Genomic DNA, 21,362 nt, shown 5'->3' with positions numbered 1-21,362 from the left:
TCGCAGACAATGAGGTAGTAAAATCATAAAAAGGGATTTATTCTTACAAGGGTCAATTCATACAAAGTTTGAGACCAAAATTATTTACACAAACACCAGGCCTTGGCTTGACTGCAGATCAAAATGCTGAAAATGTTTACAAAAAGATAAATAATAACTAGACAATTCATGACATTATTGCTCTGTTGAGCTCTTTTGTGGATTACAAAACAATAGTATTTATCCTTGGCAGGGATTTACTGTGTTTCATCAATATGTATCACTGTGTTGTTCGCTAGCCCATTACGAAATTACAGCATTGTCTTTTCTCAATCTTGACCTCCGGTCAGTTTGTGGAACAGTTCTTCATCTAGGGTCTCATTCTGGTCCTTGGATCGCGTTGAGAGGAAGATGTAGCCGCCGATGAACTCGTGCACCACCTTACAATCGCAGCTCAGGCAGCAGAAAGCTATGGTCACGTTCTGGTCGAACTCAATGGTCACCTGCAATCACGCACACACGCACAGCAAAGCATGGCTTCTTGAGACTTTTTTGTGGGTCCACTCATGAGAGACACTACTATCAAATTTCATGCTGTCGAGTGAAACAGGGTTCGAGGTTAGAATTTTTAACTAACTTGATTAGCGTTTAAGACAAAATCTCTGCAAGAAGTTCTGCTTTGAGGACCCTTAGAAATAGCTAAAAAAGACCTTAACGTGGTTGCTTCAAGCCAAAATAAAAGGCTCCCTGAGACTTTCCCAGTTTTTCGTTAAAACTCACTTGTCTTATTTCCCAATTGACGTTCCACTGCTTCATGTTGGCGAACCTCCACGTGGTGACGGGCAGGCAGGTGGACATGTCAAGACGGATGAGGCGATTGTACGAGATGCCAAGGATTTCATCCTTCTTACAGCCCCTGAACCTAATACAACAAAGTGGACTTCTTGAATGGTTTCTGATGAATGACACACTTTTTTTTTTTTTTTTTTTTGCCTTACACACTACCTGACGATGTAGTAGTTGATGCCAAACTCTGGGAGAGACTGCCAAGCCTGGATGAAGCGCATCTTGGCATCCATGAGGGACAGGCGCGCTATGTTCTGATGGGCCTCCAGGATACGTGCTGTGAGCTTGACGCAAGAACATTGAGTGGCAACCAGTGTTATAAAACATCACTTCAAAATCAGCAAGTTCTTTTTGCCATCTATGCTTCCATCAACCTGCTTCGTCTTGTGCTTCTTGGCGTAGCGTGGCGACACGAAACATTCGGCGTTCATCTCCATGGCGTCCAAGTCGGGCGCCGCTTGGCCCGGTGGGGGCGCCAGGCTCTTCATCTGCAAAAAGGACTGGATGCTTCGCACCTCTGACTTATATGAGCTGTATGCCATGGTCTTGCCTTTGGAGGCCAGGATGCACGCCGCCTTCCACTTGGCGTACTGCGTCTCCTGCGGCACCACAAAAACGCGGTTCAAAATTCGCTTTTTTAATCACCGTAGAAAAAGGAGGTGTGCAGTCTGGTCAATACAAGTAAGTTTAATAAGATAAGATATCCTTTATTTGTCCCACACTGGGGAAATTTACAGCCTCCGGCAGCAAGAATACAGCAAGATAATTTGACACTATGTACAGGTATACAGGTAATTTCAGCTTTACAGATACCACGTCTACTTGATATGCGCAGTATGCGGCAAAGGAGCTTACGTTGTCACATCGGATGTACACCTCATTCATCCCATCCGCCACCGGCAAAAGGAGCTTGATGCCGAACTTCTTGTCTGTGACGTTGACGTCAGGGACGATCTCGCAGCCTGAAGATAATACAGTGACGTAAGTTCAAGTTCTCATTTCTATCAGGAATGAATCCTTGAAGTCACACAATACCTCGTAAGTGAAACTGCTCTATGGGTTCTCCCACGGCAGCTTCCTTGTTCTTGTAGTAGGAGATGGTGGTGTCCTTAAATACAAACCAGTACTCTTTGTAAGGCCGCAGCGTTAGTCTTTTTGGTCTGAGTTGAGAGAAAGTTGTTTTCACAGTGATTCATTTATTTTACACTCGTACTCAATAAGTCAAATCTATTCTCTTCTCAATTGTATTGTTTAAACCACTGTTAACTTATTTTTGCACTTGTATGACTGTTAAAAATAAGTCCAATCTTTGATGTGTTGAAAAGATTTTTCCACTTCTTTTTAGACTTGGACAATATGTTCAGATTAAATGTCCTTTGTGTCATTTTACAGTGTTTAATCCCCCCCCCCCCCTTGTATAACCATTAAACATGTCGAGAGTCCGAGGTGGAGACACCAATTGTGTCATTTACGGCTAGCCGCAGATTCGTGACACTGGTAACAGAGTAAAGCCAACAGGAGGTAGGTTTTTACCTGAAAAGGCGCAGGTAATCTGCCAGCTCTGGAATGTCTGTAATGTCTTCCTGGAGGTTGGAACAAACAAGTGTCGATGATCATACATGCAATCAACAGAGGCCCCAAAAGATGAGATGACAGTTCTGAAATAAATTTACCAGAATTCTGTCTGAGACGCCACCTTCCAGCGTCACCTCCAGGTTGGAGAGGGCGGCTTCCACTTCATCAATTTCCTGCTCGTTGGAGTGGTCCACTGGATCAGTGGACACGGTCAGTTTACAGATGTGATACTGTAAAGACAAGACGAAAGCTCAAGTCCATTCACTCACTTACAAAACAAAACTGACAGACAATATGTTTTCCGTTTTTGATGTGCGATGATGTCACGTTATCCTATTCACCTGTAGCGACGCAAACATGAGCATCTCCTCCTCGGTGCAGTCGATATCCTCGAGCAGGATGGACCAGCGAGCCTGCTCGTAGAGCTGCGTTATCCTCACGGCGTCGTACTGAAATACAACATGCATCTATTTACCAGTTGGTGGCCTATGGGTCAGATTGACCCGTCCGGGTCATTTTTGTGTGGGATGCCATATATGCAGTATATTCATTCAGAATGCTGAACGTTTTTTTTCCACTAGACTTTAGCTCTTTTACTGAACCAGTGTGAATGGAACGGTGACCTAAAAAAAAAAAAAAAAAAAAAAACACGGTGTGTCGCAAGCCAAGACTTGTGTCGTACTGTTGCAGATTGACGTGGCGTCATCGTAATCATCATCCCCATAAACAATGATGTGGCCCTTACTTTGGGATTGAGGTCAAAGAAGACATTGTACTTGAAACGCAGCAGCAGCTTGTCGTTGTCTTGAACGTCCTGTTCCATTAGGGAGCGCGAAGAGTCCAGCCACCTGTCAAATACATGGCAAGTATGAATCAAAATGAATAGTAGCAGAGGAAAGACCATATGCAGGAACACAATGAAGTCTTCTACCCGGCGTTTCTGATGGCTTTGTCCTCCAGGGATAAAGGCTGGTAGAGCTTGGCCAGCTCGTCAGGTGGCAAATTGGGCTGGCAGTCGGCGAGGGGGTTCTCCCCAAACCACAGGCTGGTGGCCGACACCGGCATCCCGTTCTCTGGGTCGTAGGTGGCCGTCATGGTCTTGCTGTACATTGGACCTTGTGGGTTAGAATGAATGATTAGGGGTATTGGCCTTAGGGTTGGGACATTAAGATTAGGAGAGTGGGGTACCAGGTTTGGCGGTGACAGCTATATTGGCGGTGTCAGGATTTCAGATTAGGGCAGTGACGTTTGCTAAAAGGTTTTTTTGCCTTTACCTGAGCCCCCTGGCCCGCCGCTGACTAAATCAATGTCCCAGATATCCTCCAGCGGAGAGTTTTTCCCTCTTTTTTTCTTCTTCTTGGATGGATCATCCGGAGGCTGGAGCAGGGACAGTTCCTCAGACCGGCGGATGTCTGACAAGAAGACGAAGAAGGAGCAGCGGCTTATTTAAAACGAATCAAGTTACATTTGAAAAAAAAAAGGGGAGGATGGGGGGGGGGGGGGGGACACACTCACTGAGGATTTGACAGATCTCTGCCACGGCCTTGAAGACCACGCAGGAGAAGCCGACGGTCATTTGAATGGTTTTCATATTGGGGAGCTGCAAGAGCAGGCTTTTGTGTTGGGGCGTGTAGCGCAGGTCTGCATCAGCCTGTGTGGTAGGAAAAACGTAAAACTTTGAAACAGAGCTGGTCTCGCAAGAACCGAGAAACCCACGTCTCATTGAATGCATCCAACGAACCATGAGACACGAGTGAGTGAGAAATTGTATCGAATAGGAGACTGAGTACAGCAAGAACGGTGGACATTGCTTAATCAATGTCAAATAATTGCACATTGGATAAGCACACATTGCAATTTTTTTGGGATTGATTTTGTCGCTGACAAACATTTTGTACTGGATTCTACCTTTGAAGTTATTATCTCATTAATTGAAAAGGAAATGCATTGGGGCTTGCACAGTACTTACAATTTTCTCCTATTTTTCCCACCTGAATTCCATACTTGTCCAAGGTCCAGTGGGTCTTGAGCAGCCAGCATTTCCGTTGCTCCCACCACAGGGCATGATCCGACCAGTCCTGGGGAGCCTCTGCACATGAAAACATCACGCATGTAAGATATCAGAAACCCGTCAAGTGGATCGAGAGACTCGTTTCTAAATACATTATAAATGTATTCATGGTACGCCAGCGCCTCACTCTTCCAAGTCTTCCATATGAGCTCGTCCATGTTGACAAGGCCGTGTGTGATCAGGTTGACTCTCAACTGAACTTTGTGCCCTGGGGCAATATGAGCCATTGTGGCTAACAACAATGGCACTCGAGTGTGGAGCAATGCGAGGCAAACAAAGGTGCGGCCTGACAAACAACAGGGCAGATAGTGTTCAAGAGCTGCGACATCTGACACCTACTGATCTTCTCCACCAGCTTCAGCATGAGACCTCCGATGTGCAGGTCGCCCTTCACGCGCAACTTGAAGCGCATTGACTCATCGCCGTCTTTTTGGTCCACGTGTACCTGCAACTCCCATGACGTTTCCCCATACTCTGCTGCAGTCATCATTACTCTGCAAAACCATGTATAAAATCAAAGAATTATACATATGTAAAATGACAATACAATGTTATGATGCACAAATATTCATATGAAACAAAATAAAACATGAAATGGCTAGATACAAAATGAAACTGAAATATGGTGTGAGGCAAAAAGTAAATTGATATATACTGGTAGATAGTAGAATGGAAAGAAATGAAAAATGAAAGTAAATACGGCGAGATGTAATAACTTCACATAGCCGACTAGGATTAAATACCTGCTTGGGGGAACTAGACTAAACTATGTTGTTTTGGTTCTTTGGAAATATTGGGCAACAGCTGAGACAAAAGACTCAGAAGATGTTTCTCAACTTTCTATGACAGCATCATGATTAATTTGGCTGCCAATCCGTAAACATTAAAACAATGACGCCACAATGAACAGGAAAAATTATTATCATCATTATTATTATTATTATTATTCTCAAAATAGTCTCATTTTTGTCCTTTTAGTGTCACTGTAACCACAGTTCTGCGGGCCCTGCAACTGTCCATTTAATATTATAAGTGTGGGATAAAAGGCTTGGTGGGGAAGGCAGGTAATGAGGGGAGACAAGAAGAGGAGGAGGAAGAGGAGGATCAGGGAGGGTTCCGCTGTGGAATGCATGACGAGCAGGGACATGACTGTGCTGCACTGGGCACCAATCTGCAGCTTGGAAGTAAGGAAAATGCTGGAAATTCCATCACATGCTCAGAATAGTTTCATATTACTAATTTAGATTGATAAATAAAAATGGTAAAATTAATGTACAGTAGGTTTAATTGTGAGCATGCATTTCCATTGGTCATAATGTTAAGATCTTATTTTATTTACATACTGTATATAAAAAATGAATTCCAAAAAGCCCACAGAAAGGGTATCCCTATCCTAACAGGGTTAATTATTCTAATTCCTCAAACTGTGGTGGAATTGCATACAAAGTAAGGGCATGTTAAAGGACATGTGTCAATTGTTTTTTTAAAGCTTTGATTTACACAGAGAGGTCAAAGGTTCCAGACAACTCAAGTAGAAGAATAAGCAAAAGCACTATGACACTGACAATAACAGTCTTTTCTTACTGTTGTGAAAAAAAAACACCCCAGTAAATTAACCATTAACTTACATACTCACGCAGGACCAAAAACGAGTTAGACGCAATATAAATCACTTTTTCCTAATCGAAACCCTTCTTTAACAGGACTCACCTGGATTTGGATATTTGAGGCGCTCCCAGTGGAGTTCTCGTGAGAAGTGGTGGAAGGAGGAACTGGAGTTCGTTTCAGACGGAAGCTGCGCCCCTTTCTCGGCAGGTGAGTGACGTAAGCGGAAGTGGTCCTCTGTGTTATCTCTGCTCGTCCGCAGGATGAAACAAAGTGATACCTGTTTTCCTAACAACTGTCGTTTTTTTTGGTTCAAAACGCAGAACTAGTTTCTTAGGGTCAAAAACCTACTGGAAGGTAGCTCGGGTGGTTACATTCAATTAGCACGTGAACTAATTTCCCTGCAAATTCTCATCGAATTCATGGAGAGAAAATGGCTGCAATGAAGATACAAAGTGTTCTCCTCTTTCCTTTTTGGATTCCCGCAATTAGTGATGCTACCTCTAATACTGAAGGTCTTAACTCGATAGCCGATTTATAGTGAAGCAGTGAGTCCGAGCTTGGTTCGGGTGACGTCACTGTCATCATGAATCATATTTGAATTCCCACATTGCTAAATCATTAGGACAAGTAAGATTTGAGTCATATTCAAGATGAGCCGTTCTTACTGACGGGATGGCAAATACATAGAAAGTAAAATGAAGTCTGCTATGAGTAACGTGTTGTCATTTTGTCTACAGGCCCTTAGACTGTGCAAAACTTGCTGTCCCCCAATTAGAACGAACACCTGAGTTGCATAAGCATTCAGTTCACCAAACACAATGTCAAGTCTAAACACTGAGTACGCCAAGCAAAATCCCCAAAAAGATATGAATGACAAACAAACTTTCAAGTCTTTTTATTTATTTTTAAAATTGTGTATATATATTGATGCTTCAAGGATCTCGTTTGTACGTTGGGGTTCAAATTACAAATTCCTTGAAATACCACTGACTTTGCCAAGTCACTTGACACATTTCTACATTAAAATTGTAGGGTTTTAATTACACACAAGATGCACATCACATTTTTCTTCTGAATGAATCCAAATTGCCTCTACTATGCAGAAAGAATGAAGTGTAAAAGCACTAAATGATTTCCTTTATCCGATATTCAAAATCACATACCTATTGCTGCCACACAATGGCGCCAGTTCACCGTGTTAAAGTTGATCCCATGCCCAGTAGTTGGAGGACTTGAGGAACAGTATTAAGTTCTGTTGTCCTGAAAGGAAGAAAACAGGGGCTTACGTTTGCTTCTTAGTGTAACACCACCCTGGTTTTAGAGGCTTTACGTAGCTGAGCATATCCATTCAAAGTGAACAATCCCAGGAGGATTATTAAGCATTTATGGGGGGGCTAAGGAAGAACTGGTGGTCCAAGCTGAACATCTCCTGTTAAGTGCAGTGTGAAAAGGCCTCCTCAAGCTCCACCTTGCTTCAACTGCCTGTTTCCTTGCTATCCTCAGCCTCTTCTCTGCCTCCTTAGCTACAGTACCCAGCTGACTTGCCTCATATCTGGACGCTGCAGTATTATACGCGACAGCTTCCGCTCTCCTGCAGCAACTACATTTTTCTCTCAGATAAAATCGATCTCCTTTGCTTACACCTTTTGTGACGTATTAGCGCTGGATTCTGGCTTATTATACATCAGTTTCTGCGTTGCCAATTTTTCTGCCCTTTGTCTCCTCTTGGATAAAATTTGCTCCTAAGTGAATACAGGAGACTCTTGTTTGGATGCATTCAGTGTCACAGTGCTTTCACACCTACTGTATCTGTAACTACTCACTAGGTGGTATTTTGTAGTATAACAACCGAATGCCCCATGATACTCCACAGTCTCTACATAGCTGCAGCACTCCACACCCAAAACAAACATGCTGATTGTGTCATGTTTCTACATGAGATCATTGCAGTGGGCTTGTGTGAGAGGAAATGTAAATTTTAGAGAGGGGAAGAAAAAAACAAACTCCTTAGCTTTGGAAAGCATGGAAAATAACCAGTCACACTGAGTCCATGTCCCTGAGACACCTGCAGTGAGTGGCAGAAAAGGATGAATATTGATGATAAAGTGCGCTTTTTGAGGCAAAATAAATTAAATGGAAGGCGGGCGGGAAACAACATCTGTGGGGGCCCTCTTTTGCCGACTTTCCGTATTTACGGAAAGGGAAAACCTCCCGGTGACCTGGGAACACGCTTACCCAATTAGCAGCCTCGCCTATGGATCAAATGGAAGTGAAAACATTCGCTGCCGTGACGGAGACGCATCACAATGACCCATTCATGCTGCCGAGGCTCATGCTTTGGGGAAGATTTGACGGGGGGGGGGGGTTCTTCCAGAGACTTAGTGGGGCGGTGGGGATAGACATGAGGGAGTCATGAATGCAACAAGGAACTACCTCACCGCTAGCTTTGATGGCTCAACGGAGGCCTAATTCATGACTCAATATGGGTGCGGAGGTAAACACTGTTCAAAAGTGTTGTTTTCATAATGTTACCAAGTTGCCGCCATCCGCCCCCAACCCCTTGGACGCTCTCACCTCTGCAGCCTGGTGAGACCGCTGGACCTGTTCCTGTGGGAATAGTGCAGAAAGGCAGACGGGGGCATTTCAGGAGGCCTGAGAAGTAGCAGGGAAAGAGAAACTCTTGACAGCACCCAACTCTGGGGACTGGAACGGGGGCGCTGCCCTATGGCCCCGCCGAGTGTTAAAACTCAGATTCATTGCCCTCCTGAAAATACATTTCCAGTCTCGGCTTCTTAATTTATTTTTTCGGAAGCCTTCGACCTCTTTGGAGGTCATGAAATCCCTTGCCGCGCAACATAACATGCGCATTCGCTTATTTGGTTTGCGAGTAAGTTTAGAAACGTCCCCTTAAAAACGAACTAATTGATGAATATATCACAATGTCTTCAAATGGGCTGTGTTTGCGCTGCGACCAGAAACTCCGAATAAAGCTTCCTCTATTTCCAGATTAATTGTTTATTTATGAGTGTGGAGCCACAGGCGCTTCTATTGACGGAATCGTTTCGAGGTTTCTGTTGAGCCACGCTATAGGAAATCCAAATGTATGAAAACTTCTCAGACAGCAAAGTGCTGTTGCTGTGCTGTATTTCTGGAGGTTGCAGGACTGATCTTTTCTGCATCAGTCCAACGACTAGGGCCTAAAAGCCACCACCCTAAACCAGGGAGAGGAAAGCAAAAATGGAAATAAAATAAACGCATAGTCATGCTAGCTTACCCTGTGGCTGCACCTTAGCTTTGACCGATGTGCTCCATACTCTCCATTTTGCTGCTGTAGTCCATTTTATCGCTGCCCTCAGTTTCCTCCTGGATGAAATTTGTTGAAAAGTAAATGCATGTGACCACATTTTGGATGCATTCAGCGGGGCAGCATTTTTTGCAATTTCATATGGCTTGTTCTCTTCTTTTTTTTTTTTTCTTTTTTGAGCAGTGGAGAAGTTGCAAAATGCGGGGTGGCCTTCTGCTTCTGTCAAGGGAGAAACAAAAGCTAGCGGAATGGGGGGTGCGAGGATGATGGGAATTACATCACTGTAAGCCACGGCCGCCACCCCTGATATCCGATGTTTCTGCACAGCGCTCTCCGCATGGAAACATCTGATGGAAATAAAAGTTTTCACGGTGCCTGCTCGGGCTGTCGTAAATACCGCCTGTCAGCGGTGTATAAGGCAGTACTGGAGACAGGGTTTATGGCAGGGGACGTAATACGGTGCCTCTTTGGGAAATGTGGCTACCGCAAACTGCCAGTATCGCTTTACCTGTCTCTGGCAGCTCCTTGTCATTCTTCAGTTCTGACTAAAAAGTAATAGATGGTGATCATCCACCTCAGACGTGTTCTTGGCTGACTGCAAGACGCAAATTGTGCGTAATAACCTTCAAATTTTCTCTTTCGTCGTCACTCTCACGGCATGAGGGGAAAGTTTGATGCTATTTTTTTTTTTTTTTGTCCCTGTGTAAATGTCAGGTGTGCTGAATGAAGCCATATGCGCCTCTGTGACTTTTATTAGCTTTGTCAAAGCCCTCAGAGACTAGAGAAGGAAACCCTGCGCATACAATGGCTTTAAAATTCCACCTTTTCCTCTGCAGGGCCTGGATTTCAGAGGCAATGATGTGGAAGCGATTTGATGCCGCGCCGCCGCCTGCTGTGCTGCGGACGAAGCTCCCAACCCCCCCTTACAACTCGGAGATGCTGTGACCGATCTTGCAGGTAGAGTGTAAGAGGAAGTGGGGGCCTCGCGCCGCTTCCCGCCACACGTCCACTTTTCCGACCGGCCATGAATGGGTGCCATTTTGAATCATGTAAATCCGACTAGCCTCTGCCTGTATCAGCTGATGCTGGTTAATGTTGTCTTTGGCCCGACCTTAAAGGCCCAGGGGTAGGGGGGAGGGGGAGTGGTGCGGAGAAAGACATACTGAGGGTTAGTAAAGGTTGCATAAACTCAAGCCGGGATAATTTTACAGACACTTTCTGTGGTCGGCTTTCTGTGAATAGAACGATTGTGGGGGCGGAAAGTCAACCCTGTTAGGATTCAGTTCATTAGCACCTATCTGACTGTTTGAAGTTACCTATTCATCCGGTATCTAAGCTCCACTCAGACCGAAGGGAATAAAAATGATATCTGTATCTCTATATCTATACAGGTTTCTGAGAGTCATTAAAAAAAACATTAAAAGTTCATTAAATTGATTTAGCAAAAATGAAGGCCTTAAATGCCATTCTTTTTAATGTCCAGAGGCACTAAAAAAAAAAAAGTAGTAGTTGACGGAAAAACATTATTCACAATTTACCTTGACGATACAAACATTTAATAATTTAGATTGCAAGTACAAGCGTGATGATTGACAGGCTTGGATTGATTATTTGGTCTAGGACGGCTACATCCTGCTACATCCTCATTTAATTCTCCATCCTTGAATATAAAACGCGAAGTTCCTCTTCAAACCGACCAATAAAAAAAAATAGAAGCTCCTCTGCAAAGTTTGTGAATGGAGCAAAATGTCCGATTGCTCTTCTTCTTTGGATGACAGATCATTTGAAATCACAGCTAACCGTATTGCTGTTTGTCCATTGTTCTGTCCTTCCATCCGTCTGTCGAAGCACCCATCCGACATCAATGAAAACACAATATTGGCGTGAATATGCCGTCGCCGGACTTTGTATCTCAAATTTCAATGGCTGTCCTTCTGAACACAAACTAGTTCACGAAATCGTCATTTGCTATGGCAACTTAGCACGCCAGCTGCACGTGACTGTCTCACTTCACGTTGGCTTTTCATAACAAAAAATATGTCTTGGCAAACCTCCGACGTGTGTCCAGAAAAAGACATCGCCTTTCTCCCAGGAGTGACACCTCTTCGTATTTACAATCCTTGTTCCTGGCATGAGAAGGGAAAGACAGTCGAGGGCAGTGGGAGTAAATAACGGGATGGGGATGGGGAGGGAGTGGGATGGGGAGACACAGACGGACCACCGCTGCAGATGTTTTCCACATGTAGGAGGAAAACAAGCTCGCAGCAAGATGAGTGCGAGGAGAGGGAAGCGAGAGGGCTGCACCTGTTGTGGGCCGGTCGCTGGCCAGGGGTGAGCTCACTCCCTTGAACGTGTAAGGCTGCTTTTGCTATTAAGCGGCTCAAGCAAAGGCAAGGTTCACTTTGAGCACATTTTGAAATTGCATATCCCAGCTTTGCATGCGCATAGCTCGGGATTTAAAACAACTCAGAGCTGCATTCTTTTATCGCCGCCGGGTGTCAAACGGGGTCAACGCTTGAAAAAGATGCAAAACAGAAGTTTGATTGTGTAATCCGTAAAGTGGTTTACGATAAATCTTGTTTCTTCTACGCTGCTTTTACTGCTTTGGCTACCAAAGGAAAAAACAATTACACAAGCCAGACACTTACCGCGCATGTAAAAAAAAAAAAAGAAAAAATGTACTAGTTAAATCTAGAATGGCAGATAAAGCGCAGGTTTCCTCCAAGGCCAAGCTGTCCTAATTTGCATCAGCACTGGTTAAATACTGTACTCCACAGTCTCCGTGTTGCTGCAGCGGCCTGTTTTCTTGCTGCCCTCTGTCTCCTCATTGATAACATTTGTCAAAGTAACAACAAGAGAATATTGTTTGGATACACTCTGTGCTGCAGTGTTTCGGCAGACAATATTAAAAGGCTGTGAAGTTATGAGTTACAGTATACCCCAGCGTCTCTACTTTTTTGCATCGGCCCATGTTCTTTCGGCTGTCGGTTTTCGCTTGGATAAAGTTTGTCCAAAAGTAGATGCATGAGTCCCTTGTTTGTTTCACTGTAGCAGCATTTTTTGCAGTATCCCGGGACCCGTTTTCTAGCTGCCCTCAGTCTCCTCATGGATAAAATTAGTCGGAAGGTAAATACATGAGGCCGTGGGTCCTTTGCCAAAACCAAACGATACAGATTTAGATCAGTACTGCCTATATGTCCGAAAAATAAAATCCAGAGTCTGCACCTTTTACAAATAACATTTCATGGGTTTCCTCTGCAAAGCTTGCCTGATAGTCCGTCCCTTTTTTGTCTGCTTATTGCGTCAGCCAACCACCAACGTGAAGACTTCCTTGACGGATGTAAAAATACTTCTTAAAATGAAGTGAAATACAACATGAGGCCATCCGTGTTTTGATGTTTTGGAGGGAGGGGGGTGGGTTTCGGCGAGCGGAGGGGGGGGGGGCGGTGGTCTTAAAAATATTTAAGTCAACATCGCACACCTGCCCGATTTCCATCGATCACTCAAGACTCTCTTTATTTCTTGTTACACTTCGGAAAAGTGGTAGGTAAATATCATTTCTGACAGGGTGACAGGAACAAGGTCTGGTCCAGCCTTGGAATGGAGTTCTTGGGCTAATCATGCATGATTGCAGCCCTCGCATGCCAAAACACACTCAGCGTGAGAGAGGCTGTTTTCAGCTGCTTGTTGCCGCAACACCGCTGGATGACAGCTTGCTATTCTCCTGAGGGCTACCACTCATAAACCCATCTTGACCGGCTTGGTTTGTAGCAGGTACATGGGCCTATCTGGGCACCGTCCTGTGGGATCCGGTCAAGGCTGGCAGCAGTTGGCACTGCGGGGAAATGCGGGCACAACGGTATCTCTTGTTGTTGCAAATTGTTTGTGGCAACGCTCTCTTGTGGAAAGTCGAGGCCGGCCAATGTCTAGTGCCAGACAACTCTTACTCCAGCTCACCTGTGCCGTGACTGTGGAACCAAGTGACCCAGATCTGGATGGAAACCATTGCAAATATTTCCCCATGCAGTCTGTGGAATAAGCATTTGCTGGGCCTCTCTGCGGGGTATTGCACAAACTGTAAATGATTCTGACTCTCCCGTTTGTGTCATCTGTTCCAAAGAAGTGGTAAACAGTCAGTTTGCCATCGAGCCATCCATGCATGTAGCCCGGCCGTGATGCAAGGTGAGGATTTAAGTGGAAGAAAACATCAGTCAAGCGCTTAAGAAAGACGTGTATCTTGACTTGCAGAATTATTTCTTGTATAACAAGCAAAGAAACGCAAATTGGAAGCAGAGTGGTTGGATGAGAAGGAAATCTGTATCTAATTTCCTTGTCTGCGCAGTGCTCCTGGCGAGGACCAACCTCTTTTGCCCAAACTACTGCTCAGTTTAGAAGCACAGGCCATGCTGCAAATATTTGGCTTGGCTGTGGATGTTGAAGTATATTGGCACAGAGAGCATAGATATAAAAAACAGCAACTCGGGAACAATTATGAAAAAAAAAAGTGAAAAACAGTCAAATGAAAGTGCTACTAGTGGTGCATGTGTTTTTCCTTTTCCTGTCCTTTTCTGTCCTGTCCACTCATACACTGAATGATGACAGCAACTACTGTCAACGATGTAAACAAGTACACAAGTGCCATTGAAAATCGAGACAAACGAGTGCAGAATTGCTCTGGTTGATGACAAGCAAGGAACATTGAAGATTAAAAAAAAAAAAAAAAGAAGAAGGAGAGAATCCAATATTTTATACTTGACTTGGTGTTTGACAGTGTTTTCCGAATAGAGGATTGGTCTTAAGACTACTTTTAGGGATTCACAATTGTACTCCTATTATCAAACTCAAATTCCTGGTCTTATGTGGTCTTGACTTCAGTACAAGTATGTGGCGTTTATATTGTCTTATTCATAAGTGAGGGGAGGACGGAGTGGGAGATGGACCGGCGAATCGGTACAGCATCTGCAGTGATGCGGACTCTGTATTGGTCCGTCGTGGTGAAGCTCTCAATTAACCTTCCAATCTACGATCCTACCTAACTCGCCTATTGTCACAAGCTAAGCTTTGTGACCGGACTGAGCTAAAATGAGCTTACTCCGCAAGGGTGTCTGGGCTGTCCTTTAGAGATAAGGTGAGACGCTCGGTCATCCAGGAGGGACTCGGAGTCAAGCCGCTGCTCCTCTGCAATGAAAGGATCCAGATGAGTCTTTTCAGGATACCACCTGGACACCTCCCTGGTGAGATGTCCCTCTGGGAGGTGGCCCTGAGGACCACCCAGGACACGCTGGAGAGAATATGTCGCCTGGCTGGCTTGTGAACAAGTGGCTGGAGAGAGGGAAGTCTGGGCTTCCCTGCTTAAGCCGCTGCCCCCGCGACCCGACCTCAAATAAGCGGAAGAGAATGGATGGATGGATGGGTTTCTCAGGTTCGATGAAATATGAGGCTAAATAGGATGAATAACCGAGCCGTTGCGGATTCAAATGGGATCGCACAAGGCGTTGTAGATTGAGATCTTCTCTTGCATGCATGTTTCGCCCCAAAATGTAAAAAAAAAAAAAAAGGCCTCATCAACAGGTCATTGAGTGTGTCGTCTCTCATTTGCCATTGACGCAACGCCTGCGGGACACAGCAAACAAACACATCGTTCCTCTCATTGACACAGGCACCAAGGCAGCTAGCCAGCTACCTAGCTAACCGTCATGCAAACCTTTTTAGCCAGCTTTGTTTGTTCACAGCTGAGGCTCAAAAGAAAGGCAGCACCGGTGCACTAACGGGCCAGCTTTGACAATTTTCACACAAAGGCTGCACTGTTGGCTAACAGTGAGCGGCCTGTTTCTGGGAGGTTTGCACTGTTCCTGGGGCCCATTTCATGGAACAGTTAGCAAGGCCAAAGGCAACCCGTGGACTGGAGTGATAGTTAAGACCTTCGAGGCAAAACCTGGGTCTGGGCTTCCAGCTCTCCCCTCGTAGACCCCCCCCCCCCACCCCCACCCCCATCCGCACCCCCGCCACCCCTAACCCCTCCGTTCAGATGCTTTCACAAAGCCAAGTGGGAACTCTGGGTGCTGCAGGTGTCCTCTCATAGAGGGCCACATCACATGGGCTGGCGGATGAAGTGAGCTGGCATGTTTTCCCTCACCGCAGGTGTTGGAAAATCTGGACAGAAATGAATTGGCCAAGCAGCCATTTGCAGTATTCGTAAACATGATTTTCATATTGCGAGTTTGTAAATAAACCACTGCAAATACTGTTGAGATTTTTTATGGTGATGTTGGACGTGGTATTTGAGGCCGTGTTCACACCTTGGTTGTCTGGTTTGGATAAAACCCCAAAAATATTATACATGGTATGTTTTTCATTGCATATTGGCTCCTGGTTTAATCTAATAGCAAAACTATATCTACTTTGTTATTTTTTTGTGACTTTCAGAATTATAATGCTGTCCCCGGATGGGATGGGATGAGATTTAGGATTGGATTTGTGTTTACTGATCAATGGTGGTATTTTAAAAATATGATTATAATGAAAAAAAAATATGGCATTGCTCCATTGTATCTGACAATTTTTTCTGGACTCCAGCTTAGTAATTTCTCACTTAACACTGATCCATATCTTTGGTTTGAATTGATCTGAACCCAGCATCGTTTGCTTGTGCGCGTGAACCACGAAAGCGTCTTCAGTCAATCACAAGAATCGTCAGATTTTTTTCAACCGAACTGAGTGCGATGTTAATCGACGATCTCCAAAAGTGAGTGAAATCGAAATCGGTGGAACGTGATCTGCGCATCACTTCAAATGTGCTTTAAGACAAATAATTAATTCATCGTATATTATGTTCGATTTGAGGCCTTCTCCAGCTGCACCTTCATTTCGAACCGTCGTCGTTTGATTCTACCTCACTAGTACGAAACGGGAAGAAAAGCGTGTAAGTCAAAGATGCCAGAGATGAATATCTAGCCTCCTCTCCTTCTCTCTGACCACAGAGTGGTCTTAAAGAGCCCACTTCCTCCTTGATGTCAACCCTTAGCCGTGCCTGTCCTGTACTTTTCAGTTTGGTTTGGACAGAAGGAGACGGCCTGGCCAACAGGAGTTGGGAGGACAGGGCCCAGGCTCTCCCACATCACTCGCAGCTTTCTGATATGCGGTCGCGCAGGCGGCTAATGACAGGGGCAGACATTTCGTATGAAAGTTTCCTCCGCTCCTGTCTGACATCAGACTCTTAAATATGGGGGATGAGAGAGTGGCATGGCCCTTTCGGCGAAGATGGCTCGACCTGTCTCAAGTTCACCGACAATCTATGGCGGGGTTGCCCTGAGCATATTCCTGTCCAATACCAGACAAATGCAATCGTTTTATATATATATATATATATACGTCGTGTAGTATTGAACTTGAAAAGCCGTGAAAACAGATTTGAGACGAATAAATGTCAAGTGTCACGAGTTAAAAGACCTCATTGTCTTTGCCGGTTTGCAACTCGACCGAATAATCAAGCGGCTCGGCGACATTAAAGCGGGCCGCTTGCTGCACCTGCATCCACAGATCATCACACCATTGTGGCATTTGAAGAAAAGACCCCAGTCAAACACGTCCCCTGACCTTCTGCCGCTAACATAAACTAATTAGGCTGGCTCTGAAAGGAATGGCCCCGCCGTTAGATTAATCAGCCTACGCAGGTCTGGACCGTGCAATCCCTCTGCAGCCAGCTTGCCCCCGCTAGACCCTCATTATCTCACGTTTTCAAAGGAGCGCCGTGGCGAGGAGGAGAGGGAGAGGAGGGGACGGGTAGGGGGGCTGCGGGGATGGAGGAATCAGTCGAGGTGGCGGTGGTGCAGGAAGGGGCTTCCCCAGTTCAGACCCGGAAAGGAAATGTCAAGCGTGAAGCTCTGTGAGTGGTCAGTGCTGCTCGGTCCAGCGGGCGGCACAGAGGGGGTCTTTGTCCACCATCACTTAGCACCAATTACAGCCCGTCAAAATAGTTTTTCTGCTGCAGGGCGACGTGTTAATGGGCCCGGCGTTGGGTGTGAGGAGCGGCCTTGTCCACACACACCAACCGGGGGTCAAGGGTTAATAGATCCCCTCTGATGTGGCGGATGAGATTTTTGCAACCTTTAGCTGGCAAGGGAATGCCGGGACAAAGCCTGGAGAATGTGATACAATTAGGCGGACAGCTCGCTAGTGTCAATGCGGTGGGCCGCGGATGGCTGCGCCGGCTAGGACCAGATGGGCAGCTGGACCGCAGCCAAAGCAGAACTGATGAAGGTCAATCCCCCCCCATCCCACATCCATTGAAAGGACCCAGGTGAGGAGCCAAAAAGCATCCCAACTGGAGAGCATCCTTTTGGAGTGAGAAACGATTAACACTCCTGGGTGCTTTCTGAGGACAAATGAACTTACCTTGTTCTCAGGAAAAGGTCAGAACGCTTTCAGGCTTGGAGGGAGTTGACCATTTTCAAACTGTTGCCTGTCATCAGTCAAACTTGGAAGTTGTCTTTTGTCTCGTATGGGAAAAAATGAACCTGGCGTGGCTGGTGTCTGACCCGCTGGATGTTTCCTGAGTTTAAGTAATCAGTGATTATCTGATGTCAAGATGGAAAAAGTCGCCGTTGGTGAAATTGCATTGTGCTACGTGTGTTTTGGTTTGGATTCGTGAGGACAAAGCCAGGCCGTTTAAATGCATAAGTGTGGGAATGGAACCGTTGCCAAACAACCTGTGCCAGGGGACTCGGGAGATTTTTAGGAAAATACTCCACACCACACGGAGCAAATCCAACCACATGCAAGCCTGCGGGAACTCGTGGGTGACATCAATCCACATATGAGTAGTCTCAAAATACTTTCTGGATGTACTGGTGTTCAAATCTACCCCCCGTCATCCCCCCACCCAATCCCTGAGTAAATGGTCATGGTGATCTGTCGAATTGAAGTCGGGGGGGGGGGGGGGGCTCTGCATTGGATTTGTTTAATCTGCATCAAGTTTGAACATCTTATGTAAACACAGGAGTGCGCGCCCATGCCAGGAACGCTACTACTGGAAAACGTAAATGTCGGCGGTCGAGTTTGGCAGAGAATCACAAGAGCGGAGGCGGGAGAGAGAGTCCTGCGCCGAGATCAGCTAACCTCAATTGTTAGTGGCGGGTCAAAGACGACCGCTTCCATCGTCAAATTAGTGTCTTAAAATGGCCCGTTTGGATCACGGCTCATTGAAGACCACGAGGGGGGGGGGGGGGGATGCGTTTCATTTCATTTGATTTTTGTTGTTTTTTTGATCATTGACACATGATCACTCTCTGAAGTCGCCCCCGTATTTATTGCATGTTTCATAGACTCGCGAAGCTCCGTAAACATAGACGTGGCGAGCTAATTATCTTTACACTAAGTTCTGCTGTGGTGAGTGATGTGGAAACAAAATTGAACAAACGCAAACACCATTAAGAGTTCGTGTGTTGCTTTTCAACAGCCCCCGTCTTGTTGGACTCATTTCCTTAATGGCTTTGCAGCTGTAGTTCACCCTCGCATTAGGCCACAACTCTTTGGCAAGCGACGCCAATGCCCCCACCCCGACCCCCGCCGCCCACCCCCTTCGCCTTGTTGTCCCTTTTGAGATAAGTGAGAATATGACTTTGGCGTGAAGGGATGATTTCTATGATTTATAGCTCAAGCTGTCATCCCTTCAACTACAATGGAGCGTATTTTGTTGAAGGGGGGCGGGGGGGGGTAGCGACTGCGAAGTGAAGGTCATTGGAGGTTAATGCCAATCGCAGTGCTTCCTTGAAGCGGCGTGACAGCGTTTCTCCTCCGCTCATCGATCAGATGAATTCCAATGACATATTCTTTTCTTTCTGTTATTTATGACCTTTGTTGTATGAAGGATCTTGGCATGTACTCCTCAGGTTCACAATCTGTCGTAATTTTTGTCTTACGTATACTTTATTCAGATGTTTGGACTGATAACCGTTTTCTTTTTTTTTGGGGGGTGCGTGAGATTTATGACGCGCGCGCGTCCGGTGGTGGGGGGGGGGGGGGGGGTTGAGATGTTAGCGCGCTGACCTTTTTCTTGTCATCGTCTTTAATATTTTCATCGGCCGCGCGCTGGTCTTTGACTCTTCAAAGTAAAAGAAAAAGGCCGAGGATGAGAGAGACAAAAGGAGCGTCGAAGACACAACAGCAACGGAAGTGCGCGAGAGAGAATGCGAGTCAGGCAGAAATGTTGGCCTAAAAGGAAGAGGAGAAAATAAAGGAAAACAAAGCCAGGCGAGAAAGGGAGTGAGATGTGGGCCATTCATAAGCAGACTCCTCTAAAGGGATCCTGGGCCAGCACACCTGCTACTATTCACTTCAGAGGAAATAGACACTCTGTGGAAGAGAGGCTTTTGGCCTCAGGACAAAACCACTGCAGCGCCAAATTAGAAACAGGAAGGACTGTGGCTAAGGCTCAGATTAAAAATGCACTCTCCACATGGACTCAATATACTGCGGCCCTGATCCCGCTCTGGAAACCCAAAACCCAACAGCACTATTTTATGCTCCAGTCAACAGAACGCACCATGTTTGCACAGCGACAGTACAGGGATTCTTTCCACTGTCAACCCCTGCATGTTGGTAAACTGCAGACTTTACAAACGCCATTTGTAAGGCAGAAAGACGGGGTTGAAGTATTTTTGATTGCATTGTCAGAACTTGTAACGGTGGCGACTGTTTGTTTGAGTTTTTGCCGAGGCGACTGTATCCTCAGCATTTGAGGAAAAGCACACGTACAAGTCTTGGGCCAACCCTAGCTTTTTTTTTTTTTTTTTTTTAATTGTGACATACCGTCCACAAAAAAAAAAAATCAAACCTTCAAGAGCTTGTTTACATCTCTTGACTGCATCATGTGTGAAACAACACAACCAACTAGCGTTTTTGTGAGCTGCCCATTTTGGAAAATAGCTTGGATTATTAAATACAGCGTCCTTGAGGATACAATTGCATTCTTTTAATTATGGTGGGCAGGGTTTAGTTTATTCAAATTTAGATTTGCTGCTCAAAACAGTGCCGCCCCTTGTTGTCATGGCAATAAAATCTGTTCTTGTGTTGGCACACACCAAAGTAGAGGCGTGTGGGGTGAACATGAGGCAGGACCACCTGATTTCAACAGGGGTGGTGGGGGGTGGGGGGGGGGGAGTCTTGGATCTTGGTATTTTCCACAAAACCTTGTAGAGGTGAGGCCATGGAATGATCTTTTTTTTGGAGAGGATCTGGATAAATGTTCAAAAACAGCTGTCTGTCGATCAGTCATTGGAGATTATTTGTGCATTCCCTTTGTACTCTGCAGGTGAGAAAATAAATGTCAATGTAAACAGGAGACTTTTAAAGGGTGATTAATATGCATCGGATCTAGATTGTCATGCTCGCATGGAAAATTACAACATAGAAATTGTCAGCTGTCTTCTCGTCGTATATATCTTTTTTTAACCTAGCAACACATGAATATTCAAATACCCTGTCCACGCCTCATCGGTTTTTTGTCTGCTGACAGTTGCCTCAACGTATTTCCTGACCATTGACGTACATAGGACCACCCCCCCCCCCTGCCTGCAAATATTTGAAAAATAACATAGGAAAGTGGAAAAAAAAAGGTATGTACTGATGCTTAAAGAATATTTCCATTTAGTCATGGGCCCGTCCGAGTAGTGTAGTGGGCGTTCCTCAATCTATCATTTGACTGTGGTCACTGATGGTATAAAGGCCTCACTGTAATTATTCCTCCATATATTGAGGGCATATAGAGTTTGTTCCTTCCCCACACCGGAAAACAGCGCGACCACCACACCACCTCCGACCCACTCTTGAGTTCATTTTTTCATAATGCAAAGTAAAGATTTGCAGCTAGACTTTTTTTTTTTATGATGAACTTCATTGAAGGTCCTGTTAGCACCATATTCATTGTGTGGGCACTTTTGACGAATGTTTGAGCGAGAGCCTGCTGACGGACGTTCACGC

The 21,362-nt window shown here is 45.4% G+C and overlaps 1 protein-coding gene across 1 annotated transcript; it reads right to left on the bottom strand.

Moving 5' to 3' along the window:
- Window positions 1–15: 15 nt before the first annotated feature.
- On the bottom strand, window positions 16–6,216 carry LOC147185545 (fermitin family homolog 1-like). The gene is made up of 16 exons (XM_086104539.1): window positions 6,182–6,216; window positions 4,811–4,965; window positions 4,392–4,489; window positions 3,916–4,051; window positions 3,675–3,812; window positions 3,332–3,515; window positions 3,146–3,248; window positions 2,742–2,849; window positions 2,499–2,630; window positions 2,359–2,408; window positions 1,861–1,985; window positions 1,681–1,787; window positions 1,200–1,424; window positions 985–1,109; window positions 760–901; window positions 16–482 (listed from the first exon to the last, which is right to left on the bottom strand). Exons 2-16 carry the CDS (start codon window positions 4,959–4,961, stop codon window positions 309–311), a joined length of 1,998 nt encoding a protein of 665 aa, XP_085960665.1. The 5' UTR covers window positions 4,962–4,965; window positions 6,182–6,216; the 3' UTR covers window positions 16–308.
- Window positions 6,217–21,362: the final 15,146 nt, after the last annotated feature.

Source organism: Hippocampus guttulatus, chromosome 23 (assembly GCF_054856545.1).
Source record: "Hippocampus guttulatus isolate MCC_2025c chromosome 23, RoL_Hgut_1.0, whole genome shotgun sequence".
In the NCBI taxonomy this organism is placed as follows: domain Eukaryota; kingdom Metazoa; phylum Chordata; class Actinopteri; order Syngnathiformes; family Syngnathidae; genus Hippocampus; species Hippocampus guttulatus.
The sequence above is the reverse complement of the archived record's forward strand: the minus strand, read 5'-3'. Positions and strand labels throughout refer to the sequence as shown.